Source organism: Poeciliopsis prolifica, unplaced genomic scaffold, assembly GCF_027474105.1.
Source record: "Poeciliopsis prolifica strain line A6 unplaced genomic scaffold, Auburn_PproV2 SCAFFOLD012, whole genome shotgun sequence".
NCBI lineage: Eukaryota > Metazoa > Chordata > Actinopteri > Cyprinodontiformes > Poeciliidae > Poeciliopsis > Poeciliopsis prolifica.
In genome coordinates, this window is record NW_026562387.1 from 3,139,934 (window position 1) to 3,152,783 (window position 12,850).

A 12,850-nucleotide genomic window follows, 5' to 3' on the forward strand; every position below is an offset into this window, starting at 1 on the left:
TTTGCTTTCATTGCTCCTTTTTAAGTCTCTCACAGAGTTTGAAAGCTAGGAAAGGGACCTATAAGTGAAAATATTTTAAATGAGGTAAAAAACATTAAATAAAGTGCTAAATGCCAAATAGCAGCCTTATTCTTGGGGTTCTAACATCTCCTTACAATAGAATACTGGAGATGTTTGCAATATTCTAGAAAATTTCACAATTTCAGTCTTGTATAAGGCTTTGAATTTTCTAGGGCCTTCTAATGCTAATAATGCTAGGGGTGCTAAACGCTAGCATTAAATGCTAAAAACAGTTTGACATGTCAGCGACTGAAGTAGATTTGATTTTGTTTTAAATTGGCAAATTCTCAGTTTCCGGATATTCCTGTCTTATAGACAAGATGCTCGTATAAATAATTAACAGGAAAGTAGCAAGTAAACAAAAGTGCTGCTAACTGTAGTGCTTAAAGAAAACTTAGAAAAAATTGGAACCAGAGGTTGCAATTTCTATTTTTCTTAATGACTTGGAAAAATTAAAGTGCGGTCAAAACTGAGTTGTGCGTTTCCTATCACAGTTTTTAAATCTGTCAAAACATATGCCACACAGCATGTAAAAACATGTAAAAATATTTCAGTCTTCAGGCAAACTGATATAACTGGTTCGCTGATAATATTATATGCTGACGTCACAATTCAGAAACTTTTTGCTCTTGACAAAAAAAGGTTGTGTTGAACAACAGTCTTCATCCTGGCATACGTTATTAAGGGAGTATTTTACTGTTTTAAATAAACAGGAAGTTCAAAACCTACCAGTTTTACAACCACCCTTTGTCTATTAAGTTCTTTCCAGACATAAATATACCATTAAAGATATGTCAGATTTCATGCAGTGCATTTTGTTCTACATTTCTGTTTTAATTGTGTTTTCTTAGAATTAGATGATAAGTTAAGATATGGAAAAAAGATTTGACAGATTTAGTAGTCCACAGATTTCAGGTCTGGTATTCCTGAGCGGATCTTTGAAAACCTTAAAAGGACTCCGCATCACCTCCACCAGACAATGTCTACGGAACAGATGACAAGATATGTTAGTATGCAAAACGTAAGATTTTACAATCAGCATCTTTTGTAATCTGAAGTTGAAACAGCTTAGCATGAAAATGATGTTTTGCTATTCAGCTCCAAGAGCACTGAAAGCAAACAGCAAAAACCAAACAGAAACCCAAGAATCTGAGAAACTACACCACCAAGCAAAACAGATCCTGACCCTGAACAGACAGGACATAGCAGGAAAACCAATCCTTGGCATGGCCATGGCATACTCAGACTCTGGCAGTCACCACTGTGGTATTTTGCCTACTTTTTCTGCTCAGTCGTTTTCCCAACTTTGCTCCCTGTGCTCTTTGCACACCCTCCAACAATCGGCATAGAAATGTGTACATCATCACCTGTGTTTGCGCCTGAAATCCTTGCACCTGGGTGGGGAAGAGTTCGGATTACACAAGGTTCACGTAGACAGAAGTCAAAGTCTGCGATGCCATTCACATCAGCAGGGGACGTTTGCCAGGCTGTTGTTTAATCAGTCTTTTCTGTGGGTTTCAGCATGAAACAGCTTAGTAGCTTTTTTTTTTTTTACATACATATTGTACCAAATGCACAATTAGAGCAGCATTAAGGCTATAAAAGACATAATCAGCCTCTAAATGCGTTCTTGAAAGGATGCAGTCCCTGAATTTGGACACAATGCATGTGTGGCAGCCAATAAAAATTGTCAACCTAAACTAGGGATGAACAATGTATCAGACTTAACATTGGTAATGGCCTTGGTTAGTCTGAAAATATTGGTGTTGGTCAGATGAGAAAAACTGGGCCAATGTTAGTAACTAATGTTTATTTTTATTTTTGTATGTATGTATACTATTCTTATATATACAAATATTGGGAATCAACCATAACAACAACGTTCAATATTAATATTGGATATCGTTACACATTGTCGTCTTGGTGAATCTCTACCCTGAACCAACTATGGCTACCAAAAATGGTGGTGGTAGTGTGATGTTATGGGCCCACTTTTCCAAAAGCAGGTCCATCCATACTGACTGAGAGCTTGTCAGTATTGATGCACCAATATGAAAATTTGGGTCAATATCAATATCCAATCTGATCCAGAAATTTGGGCAAAGCTTGAAAATGTATGCTTTACACTTAATTGGAGTTTGAGCTATTTTGAAAACAAGAATGTGTAAAAAAAAATAAACAGATTTAAAAAGCGCACCACACTTCTCAGATTTCTATTTGTAAAAGATTTTGTATCATTTTCCTTTCTATTGACAATATATGTCTTACTTTGTGTCAGTTTTTCACATAATCCCCAACAAAATGCATAAAGTTTGTGGTTGTCCATATTTTAGTTCAAACAAATCAAAAATGGATGTGATCAGCTCAATCGTTCACTTAGATCTTCGGTAATAGTGAAGTAGGGCTTTGCATATTTTAGGTACTTTAAATCTCTTCTGGATGGCTGGGCTAACTGAAACCCATGACTTGTGGAGCAGCAGGAGTGATTCTACACAGGGATTGGTACCGGACTGCTCCCTGAAACAAAGTGAGTACGAAATGAGAAGTGATCTACAGATGGTGACGATGTTCATGTAGTCTCTGCATGAAAATTTTTTTGCGGTTAAAAATTTTACTTTAGCTTGGTTGTTGCATTGACTAGCCAACACTTATTGCAAGTCTTTATCCAATATGGCCTTCTCCAACACATAAAATCTCTACCCTCCACCTGAATTGGTTCCCCCATTCATGCTGCAGCTGCAGTCTGTTACGTAACAGCTAAGTGAAGTGAGCTAATGAGGACTGACAGTTCTTTTAAAGAACTTCCCGCATTCTAAATGGTGAGCTTTTCTGCACAGCATCACCAGGATGGGTCCATCACAGGTCTTTACCTGAGGATTTCAGGATTAAAAATTGAACTTTTGACTCCGTCTTGTTTGCAGTAAAACCAAAACCCATAAGTGTTCCTTTCAATATGTTTGTTTGTAGGAGTGGGGGGAAATCCAACCTAGCAACTCAATAAAAGAGACAACAGAGGTGTGTTTAAATAGATGTGGAAAATAGTGATGTGCATTTGTCTACATAAAAAAAAAAAACACCCCATAGCTGGCTTCACACAAAAGAGACAGACAAAACAAAAGAGGTATGTTTAAATAGATGTGGAAAGTAGTGTTGTCCTTTTAGCTAAATGATTTACCCACTGGCTACCTTCACACTTACGGCACACAGAGATTGCTATCTTCTCAAAGGAAACAAACAAGTACTCCTCCTGTAGAGAAAGGCTTTTGGCTCTGATTGGTTCATTCTTCTGGCTTAACTCCAAGAAACTTGTAACTTGTGTGCAATGTCACTTTAAGTACACAGGCAAACTCGTTGGGTGCTGTTGCAACAGCCCTGGAGCCCAGAGTGTTGCTCAGGACTGCCATGAGAACAACACAGTATTCCAAACCAAAACATGGGAAAATGTGTTGCCTCAAAGCTGGAGTCCTTTGCAAAAGCGTGCTTCTCAAACCAAACCCATGAGCACAAAGTAGTTTTGAATTTGCAGAGAAAATTCTGGAAAGTGTGATGAGCATTTTAATATGACAACCCCTAAATCCAGAATCCAGGGCAAACAAATATTTTCAGAACCATTTGGTTGCATGAAAAATACCTTTTCCATGCACAATTGCTGAATTGTGTAAAAGACTAAGTGTCTTTTACACAACACTTAGTCTTACAGAGAATCAGGTTTTTTTTATACAACTTTTTTTGTCTGAAAAGTCACTAAATATTCTGAAGGAGTTGCTAAATTGGCAATGGTGAGGTGACTATTGTTAACCTGGTAGGCTGATCGGTCTGTCAATCCCCTCCTATGTCAGAGCCAAAAGGGGAAAGTGATTGATTTTCATAAATTTGCAGAGGTAGTGGTTTACTTATAAGTATTGGCTAAATACCAATTTTCCAAATCATATAGATTTATCAATGCACCGCTACTTTTAAAGAGTCACTGTAATCTATAAGCTTCTTATGGCATGATGGATGATGTCATGTGTAATCTATAACATTAATCTGTTATAGATCTTTATGGTCTATAACAGATTAATGGCTTAAAGGATGAAGCTTCCCTTAAATTTCTGGCTCAAAGGACACATGTTCTTCATATGCAGATAATGGAGCTGCTTAAATGAAACACTGGTATCGAAATATGCAACTTCCAGTCTTGACTTATAATTTTGTTCCAATAAGAAAATTCTGCATTTGTATATCCTAACAGTGTGGCTGTGTTGTGACATGTCACTAAATCTGTGTTTAGGGAGTCTAGGGGGAGTAAAAAAGGCCAATTATGTGCTTTAGGGCTTTATCGTACATTTAGCTTCAGCAACTGTGGGAAAAGCAGAGGATGAATAACCACCCTGAAATGCAGCTCTTCAAAGAATCAGAAGCTCAGTGTCGAACCACAAACTATGGATGGTGCGAGTGAGCATATGCATGCCTTTTTGTTATTTACCACACATTGTCCGTTAGGGGACTCTAGTTTCACAATGACGAGTTGAGATCTGTTGCTGCCAATCACATCTTCTTATTGCTTCTGCTTTTTGAGGAGAAGAGCAGTAAAGACAAACGCTCTGAGAGCATAAAGCAACATAAGGGAAGGAGCGGCTCTAATCTTCCTTGAGTGTGCTGATTGTAACATCAGATTGGAGCCGAAGGTAATATCGCTTGACAGGGCAACCGATGCCTCTTTTTTGCTCCCCACAGACATAGTGACAAAAGCATCAAGAGTCCCTGGGGAAGCTCCGTTACATCAGCATGGGATGTACAATGACTGAGCTCAGCTGCTGCAATCAAATTCAAAGTGGACAGTAAGCCTATTCAATATATGCAACAAATATAGACAGAGAAATCTCAGAACAGCAGTCATTGCCGTTTGTATTACTTGAAGCTGTTCCATTTTATTGTTTTGCACCTGGTTCACATGGCAAGATTTTAAAATTACTGACCAACTTTCAAAACCTGAGAGACAGCACGTGATGATACAAAATCGTAGGTTTAACAGGTTTGGTCGTACGGTTTATGGTGTCAAGTCACCCAGCAGAAGCAAAACACCAAACACCAACTGATTTCGCTCACCAACATTTAGATGTCAAACAGGGGATCTCAAAACCCTTCGACGCAAAGAGAGAGAAGAAGCATTGGCGATAGTTTGTGGACCATATTTAACAGAGGAAATACAATTCAGTGATGTCTCCAACGTCCAACAGGACTTTTTTGTTAATCCGCTCCATCTTTCTGTCACCTGGCTTTTTGATTGGCTATATGTCACATTCAACAGGCTGCGTTGTTGTTTGTCCTTGGGGGATGCCAGTCACCCTCTAATATCGGGCCATGACAATTCAACATGTTAAATTTTAGATTGAAGTGGTCGCCACGACTTTCCACACATGGCAGGAATATTGCTTAAAATTATCGTTAGAGCTGTCCCAGTTATCAGCACATCCTTAAGATTTCTGAACAAATACTGGTATTAAAAATCTTCCTGTGTGTTCTAGGCATTAAGTCTTTGTGAGCATCTAACAGGTTTTCTCCAAAGACTGTCCTGTATTTACCTCTATCTGTCTTCCCATCGTCTCCTCTTTCAAAAATAAGCATTCACAGAGCATGATCTAGAGCACTTCCATGTTTCACCATCGAAATTGTGTTTTTAGACCGATATCCAGTGGTATTTTCCCACCACATCTGGAGTTTAGCATCTTTCTTGCACGTGTCCTCTTACGTGGTTTGTGGCGAAGTTTAAATTGAATTGATGCTCTGAATTGGTGGCAGTGCAAAGGAAGCTGAATGTAAATGCATATCTTGTTTTTAAGGAGATTAGAAGACAAGTTATCGTCTTATAGTATGTCTGTCAGAATATCCCAATAGAATATGTTGAAGTCTATGATCAAAAAGCAATCAAATGCAAAAATGAAAAAAAAAAGCGGGTGTGAAAACTTCTGCAAGGCATTATAAGTGGATTCAAATGGAGTACACACCAGACATCTGAGACTAAAAATATGTACTGCTATTGAAAGTGAAGTCTTTTTACAGTCCGTCACATCTTTCAGAAGCATCTCTTCAGAGAGGGGTTTGAAATCTGAGACCCTACACTCCGGGGAAGACACTTTTTTCACTTTCTCTAAGGTCTCAGCTTATTATGTCAAACCATAGCAAACACTGAGCAAAACTTTCGTATCACAAGATGCCAGAGGAGACTGCATCGAAAGAAATCCATTGCACTACGATAGATGACGAGCAAGATGCTGGCAGCTGTAAACCTATAAAACTAGGAGAGATTACATCTTTTGTGTGGTCTGAAAGGCCTTGTCTTACACAAGCAAAGCTAAGCATTTTCCAAGGGGAAACTACATCAGATCTTTTCAAATCCACGGCTGCATGGATCAATGGACGAGTCGCCTGAATTCTGCTGAGGTGAGGAAAGGCATGAAGCTCTGGTAAGAAGAGGAGAGAGATGTCTGCATTGTTTCCGGTGTACGTCTGGGGAGGAAATGCTCCTCAGGATGACCAATAAAGCTGATCAGATTAATCGCTGTTTCACTGTAAAGCTGACGGGCTTTCTCAGGAGAGCAGCAACAGTTCTGGTTCCCCCTGTCATTTATTAACCTTTGCCCTATAACCCTTTGTTAAACATACTTAAGGCCAAAATTAAAATCGTTCATGGAGAAGTTTTAATGAGGTCGCATTTACCATAATTAATAGCATGACTGTCCACGCAAAAAAAAAAATAAAATAAAAATTGGATTTCAGCAAAAAATTGTAAATGTAAAGACCTAGTGTGTGAATGTAGCTAAATACCGATCAAATTCAGTCAGGCGACTGGAAACTTCAATAAAGGTCTGTCCAGGTACAAACCTCACCATGAGAAAAGCTGCAGTCCCGACTCTCAGGGCAACTCAGTCTTTTCCGTACCCACAACTGATGACGACTTATTTTTGATCTGTTGTGCCTCCCCCTAACAGAGTCACAACTTGGGCAAAGAGCCATCTCACCTTTAGTAAATAACAATAATAAATAATTAGATGGTTTTGAAATTTGGCCTACCTGTTGAGTTCCACAGCCACTAACCTACCGAGATGTTTTTACAGAAAAAGTCGACGAGTTGTTTGGCAACGGTTTTAAATAGAGGAAATCAGACCATGTTCTACAGTTTTGCATAAACCAAGCCAAAGCAATCGTGCCAGAAGAATCTCGAACACGCCTAATTGGAAATTTGAGAGAACCAGACCCCTCCTCTGATGAGACTCCAATGAGAATAGAACCAATTGGCAAAGTGCTGGCACACACCACGGCAACAGCACCAAGCAGGAATTCTTTTATTTGTATTTTGCGGGTCTGGAGCGAAGGCACAAGAAAACAACAAAGCTATCACGTTAAACTTGATCACGTTGAACTTTTTTTTTTCTTAACCGTGTGAGCCTAAAGAGAGAATGTCAGAGAGGATTATGCAGCAGGCAGATGCTGGATGCTCCGGATCAGACGATATGGAAAGAAGTTATTGCCCAATTCACCTGATCTCCCTGAGCAACCCTCCTTGTGTAATTACACACAAATACCTGCAGTCACACAGCGCGGGTCTTCTTTTTTTTTTTCGTCCCCACCCAGTTTGAATTCCTGCTCATTCTGAAATTTTCCTTACTTTGTTTCTTCAAAGTTCTCATAGAGGAGTGGGGAAAAAAAATAAAAATAAAAAGTTTAAATCAGACATTCACGTGTGGGAGAAGTTTTGAGTGTTATTTAGCTGTAATTGCCGGTTTTGTCAAAAATAAATAAATAAATACAATTCGGGTTGGGAGGGGAAGTTGTCCAGGAGGGACACCTGGGGGTCTCCAGTCGTTCCCGAGGGAAAAAGCAAAAAGAGAAAGAGAGCGCCATGTTGAGGCTCCCCGGTGTGAATCCAAAGCAGACGTTACAAAATCACTTCCACGCAGGAGAGAGAGAACGTGCGTTGTGTGCGCGTGTAAGAGAGAGAGGAAGAGAGAGAGAGAGAGGAATAGGGGGAGACCTACCTTTGCAATGGCCTTTTTGTACCTCATGGCTGCCTGTTCGATGAGGCTTTGCACTTTGACGTTCCCATCTCCGCACGGAACGACCACGCGCGTCCTCCCGAAACACACCGTCACTTTCATGTCTCCTCCGCTGCTGCTTTAATCCCAAAGAGGAAAAAGCCGCGTCCGAACGACGACGACAACCATCCCGCGAACGTGTGTGTGTGTGTAAGAGAGAGAGAGAGAGAGAGAGAAAGAAAGAGAGAAAGTGGAAACGGGTGAAGGTGAAACAAGTCAAAATCCCTCGAGATAGAAGAGCCGCTCTTCGCCGCGTTGCCGAAGTCTTCCGAGGAGAAGCGGGCAGAAGCTGCACGCGCAGGATCCCAGCGGCGGGGCTGGGTGGCGTTACCTCCCTCGTGCCGCGCTCACTGACTCACTTCACTTGCTTTTAAGTTCCCAAGAAGGAAAAGAAAAAGAAAAAAAGAAAAAGCCTTCCCGACTCCGACTGCACAGCTGACAACTGACACTGCGCGAGAGCCACATGTTCGAGCAGGCACGAAGAATGTGCTCGGCAGCCCCAAGCCTGAGCCGCCCGTCGATGAAATCCCACTTTTTTACGCTTCCACTTTTAGTTTGGAGTCTGTTGTTTTTATTTGTTTGACGATTGAAAGTGAAATGGGTAGTTTTTGTCAAAGAAACAAACAAACAAACAAAAAAGGTTTGGTATTATAACTGTAATGCACTTTGGAGTCTTATTTCTTGACCTGTCTTATTTTTTGCAACGACTACACTTTGGGGTTTTTTAACCTGACTTGGCTTTCAAATATAAGTGCATTCGAGTTCAGTTTAGTTCAAGACATGCAAAGACATAAAAAAAAAAAAAACGTGAACGCAGGGATTCTGGTCTGGTGAGATGAAATAGAAGTGGCCTGGTCGATACAGAATAACGATAATATTGATTCCAGGTCAACACGGTGCCAATATCAACTCAAGATATCAGTGTGTTAAGATATATGCTTCGCTTTTTTGTTGCTGTTCTTTTTTTTTTTTTTTTTTTTTTTTTGCCGTGTCTGTTGATCATATTAATTTGTCATTGACATATTTTGTTCTCGTTCAGGACGAAAGTTTGATGATACATCAACTTACATAATGAAAACAATAGCAATACAACCCCTGTGTTTATTTGCTATTGGATTAATACCAAAATATGGAGCATCATAGAGGAAGTATGGTGTGAGATTCTTCTTTCAAGCAACAATGAAATAGTTAGATCAAAGTGTATTGACGTGCAACAGCTCAAATCCACAAATACTTGAGTCTGTCACAAAAAAATACACCTGCCTGTTGTAATTGTGCAGACATCAAATATACCTTAACATACAAAAAAAGGCAAAACAAGAGAATATGTTTGCTAAAGTCTTACGAGTCTTATCTGCAGAGCACGTTCTAATTGGAGGAATTATACTGTGTATGAATTATTGACCTGCATAGCTGGATAAGAACTATACCAAAGGATAGATAAAACACATGACCCAGTTCACAGAGAAAAGCTGAAACCTTTCTGTGGAGCTTCCCTCGCTCCCTGCAGCTCTGACTCTTTATGATCCAATGTAGTCCAAATGAGTGAACATGAACGTCGGCTCAGCATGGACAAACCAGGTCCAGAACCATTCAGTGTCAGTACAAGCATTAGGGTGTCACAGGGGCTGAAGTTTTCTAAGCGAGGCCCGAGTGTTTGCCCGGTGTCAGATGTCTCTGTTTATTGCAATAATAACTTCAGACCATGCTCTATGACTTCCTTATTTCTTCTGTTTGTAGGGGCCAGGGTTCGGCCTGCAGAGGCGTAATCTAACATATTCTGCCTCAGCTGTATGTCCGGTGATACACCTGACTCTGGAGGGAAATGTGTTCTGTGGTCTGCTCGTTTGCAAATGCTGTGAGTTCTGTGAAGCTTTTAAATTTGATAGGAAATGCACGAGAAGCTGAGCTGAACTGTTTCCACACGTTATTTTTTCCTGGATCTTGCCGATGACGTGCAGCAACGACGCACCTGCTTTCACTTTTATGTAGCTATCGCCACCTAGTGGTGGCTGAGAGAAAAATATTAAATGTGAAAACACAAATTTGAATATGTGCACCTTTTTTTAACCATGAGTAGAGAATGAATATCACGTAGTTATAATTTTACAGTTTATGTAATGGCACACATTTCTGCAAAAAAAAAATCTTAATGTCATTTTCAATTGAAGTTTATTTAATCACAGTAATCAGCGCTAAATGATGAAAACAAGCAACCATTGTTTTGTACCAAGGTTTGCTGGCCACATGATGATTTACAAACTCAGTTCTTGATTTTTTTTTAAACAGCCACCCAAGATTTTAGGACTTTGACAGCAAAAAAAGTAGCAATATTTTATTAAAGTGAAAACTGTACCGACAAACTTGTTTTCAGAGAAATAAGGACTGAAACGATGCCGGTGTTTTGCCTTAGGCCCTCCGAATGAAGAAGTCTACCTTTGGGAATAAGTGAAACTAGCAACAAAAAAAAGGTATTTGACAGAGAATTGAAGATTGGTAGTCATAGAGCCCTGCTCTATAAACCCCCCACCTCCACTGGTTACTGAAAGTGTGGGAAACACACCTTCGTCGTTTATGCATTTCCAGACATGCCCTGCATGGAAAGCAGACTGGCAACACAAGGGAGTTGACGTAAACACCGACTGCCTGTCTCTGTGTGCGTTCTGACTGCCATGGAGGTGTTTACCCTGCGTGCTGGAACACGGTCTGAAGAACGGGCGTTCAGAGTTCGTCCTAATGTCATGACATGGTTACATCACACTATGAGGTGTCAGTACTTACAAAGACCGCTTTGATACCGACTCACTAACAAAATGGCAACAGTTCCTTGACGTTCCCCCTGCGGATTCGAGTAGAGCTTTCTACCGAAGGCAACCGAGGTACTGACAATAACTTTGAGTGTTTGAGAAGTCCTTGTGGCTCATTTGATGGAAGGCGGTCTTCTTTGAGTGAACTCAAACACGCACATAAATGGGATCTGGCAAGAAAATACGGAAGAGCAACAAAGTTCGGTTGCTCCTGGACTTCGGGGCAGGGCTGGAGTCTTGTGAAGCACCACAAATCCGGAGCAAACTTCCAGAAAACTGCAAAACAGCCAAAGCACTGATGAGTTTATTCGAATCAAGGCTAAAACAACTGCTTGAGTGTTTGTTTTGTTCTTTTTCCCCTCCTCATCTTGATGCAGTTGCTCATCAGAACGAAGCAGCTGAGTCTGTACAAGAACATTCAGAGGGAATGTCGTGTTGGCCAGGTGCCTCGCTTGATTGTACGATTTAAAACCTGAAGGATCGAGGTAAAACCACACACACTCGACAATGTCTGACATTGCTTTAATGAAGGCCCTGACGCATGCTGAGGCTTGCACAGCAGCTCCACTACGAGCTGTATGAAAAAAAAAAAACAAAAACAAAAATCATTAGCTCAAGGCAACGTTAATCCACAATCTTGAGTGAGACACCAAAACGTTCAACGTGCAATGAGGCGGGAGCACGTCAAGCCCAAAAACAAAGGAGTAATTTTGGCTGCTGCTTTTAATTGTGACATGTCTTATTTTGTTTACCAGTTTACAGTTTTGACAAAATCTTAATGTTGATACATGAGGTTTGCTCTTATTTACAAATTGCAATTATGACTAGGAGAAGCTGATGAATGCATTTCCTTCTGCCTGGTCTTCTTGCCATGTTTCAGTAGTTTTTGGAAAAAATAAAAAATAAATAAAAATCCTTAACTGCCTTGTTTGTGGTTTTTGGGGCGCATGTTGAACATTGAGAGTCGATGTCACTGTTTCGGCCCCCAGCTTTTATGGGTTAACAAATGCAACCAGAGGCCGTTGCACACAGTTAATCTGGAATAAACAGACATTTACGGTGTGTTGAAGGCGTATTTCACGGTTTGCTATGAAACAACCACAAAATTTGGGTCTTGTTCCACCTTCTTCACGTGATTAGTGTGTCCTCCAAAGGGCCTGGTTGCTGCTAATTATCAACTCGAGGAGCATGTGGATGGAAAAACAAGCATCCAAGCAAGTTGTAGCATCTGACCATGCATATTTTATAATGACATCATCCATTAACGTATGAATTTCACTGTGGCCTCCTGTTTCGAGAGGAGAAAAGCTTTGACCCCGACGTGATTTGAACACGCAACCTTCTGATCTGGAGTCAGACGCGCTACCGTTGCGCCACGAGGCCGTTATTGTCTGTACGCCTCAAAGAGGCTCATACAGCCAGAGTACAGGCCGTTGCAATGTCCGTTTCTTTGGAAATTAGATACATACCGTGAGCGCTAGCCGTGACATCTCCTTAAAAGACGAACAATTTCCGAAGCAAATGAGTCCTGAACAGGGGACTTGATATTTTATGTCTCTTTAAGCTGACGTCAGCACCAAGGACAGCTGCCTCGTTTTCTCACGCTCACGCGCACTCAGCGCGAGACCACGAAACAAATAAATGCGCCAATCACAATGAGGCGCGGACGTAAAGTGCGTAAAAATATGTTTATACTAATGTACTTGTCAAAGAGTATTTCAAATCCACTCGGGTTGATGTGATTTCATATATGAATGACAAACATGAATTAAAACAGTTTTTCTGTCACTTTAAAATGTAAGTTCTTAATTTATTTTAAATTATTTTAACATTGATACAAATTACAAATTATTACGGTAAATACTTTACAACATAAAAATAGTTGTTTAAAAACTAATTACACTC

At 40.3% G+C, this 12,850-nt stretch overlaps 1 protein-coding gene and 1 non-coding gene across 5 annotated transcripts in view; both read right to left on the reverse strand.

Annotated features, from left to right (window-relative positions):
- LOC129364582 (partitioning defective 3 homolog) overlaps positions 1-8,669 on the reverse strand; it is a 343,226-nt gene extending 334,557 nt beyond the window's left edge. For all 4 annotated transcript variants that reach the window (XR_008606460.1, XM_055037305.1, XM_055037304.1 and 1 more), the window contains exon 1: positions 8,082-8,669. Coding sequence is in view for 3 of the 4 variants with exons in the window: in XM_055037305.1 (XP_054893280.1) it covers positions 8,082-8,201 (120 nt within the window). In the remaining variant the exon portion in view is untranslated. The remainder of the gene's footprint in view (positions 1-8,081) is intronic.
- A 3,587-nt stretch (positions 8,670-12,256) lies between these two features.
- trnaw-cca (transfer RNA tryptophan (anticodon CCA)) lies at positions 12,257-12,328 on the reverse strand. The gene has a single exon. It is a non-coding gene; the product is annotated as a tRNA-Trp (tRNA).
- Between the last annotated feature and the right edge of the window lie 522 nt (positions 12,329-12,850).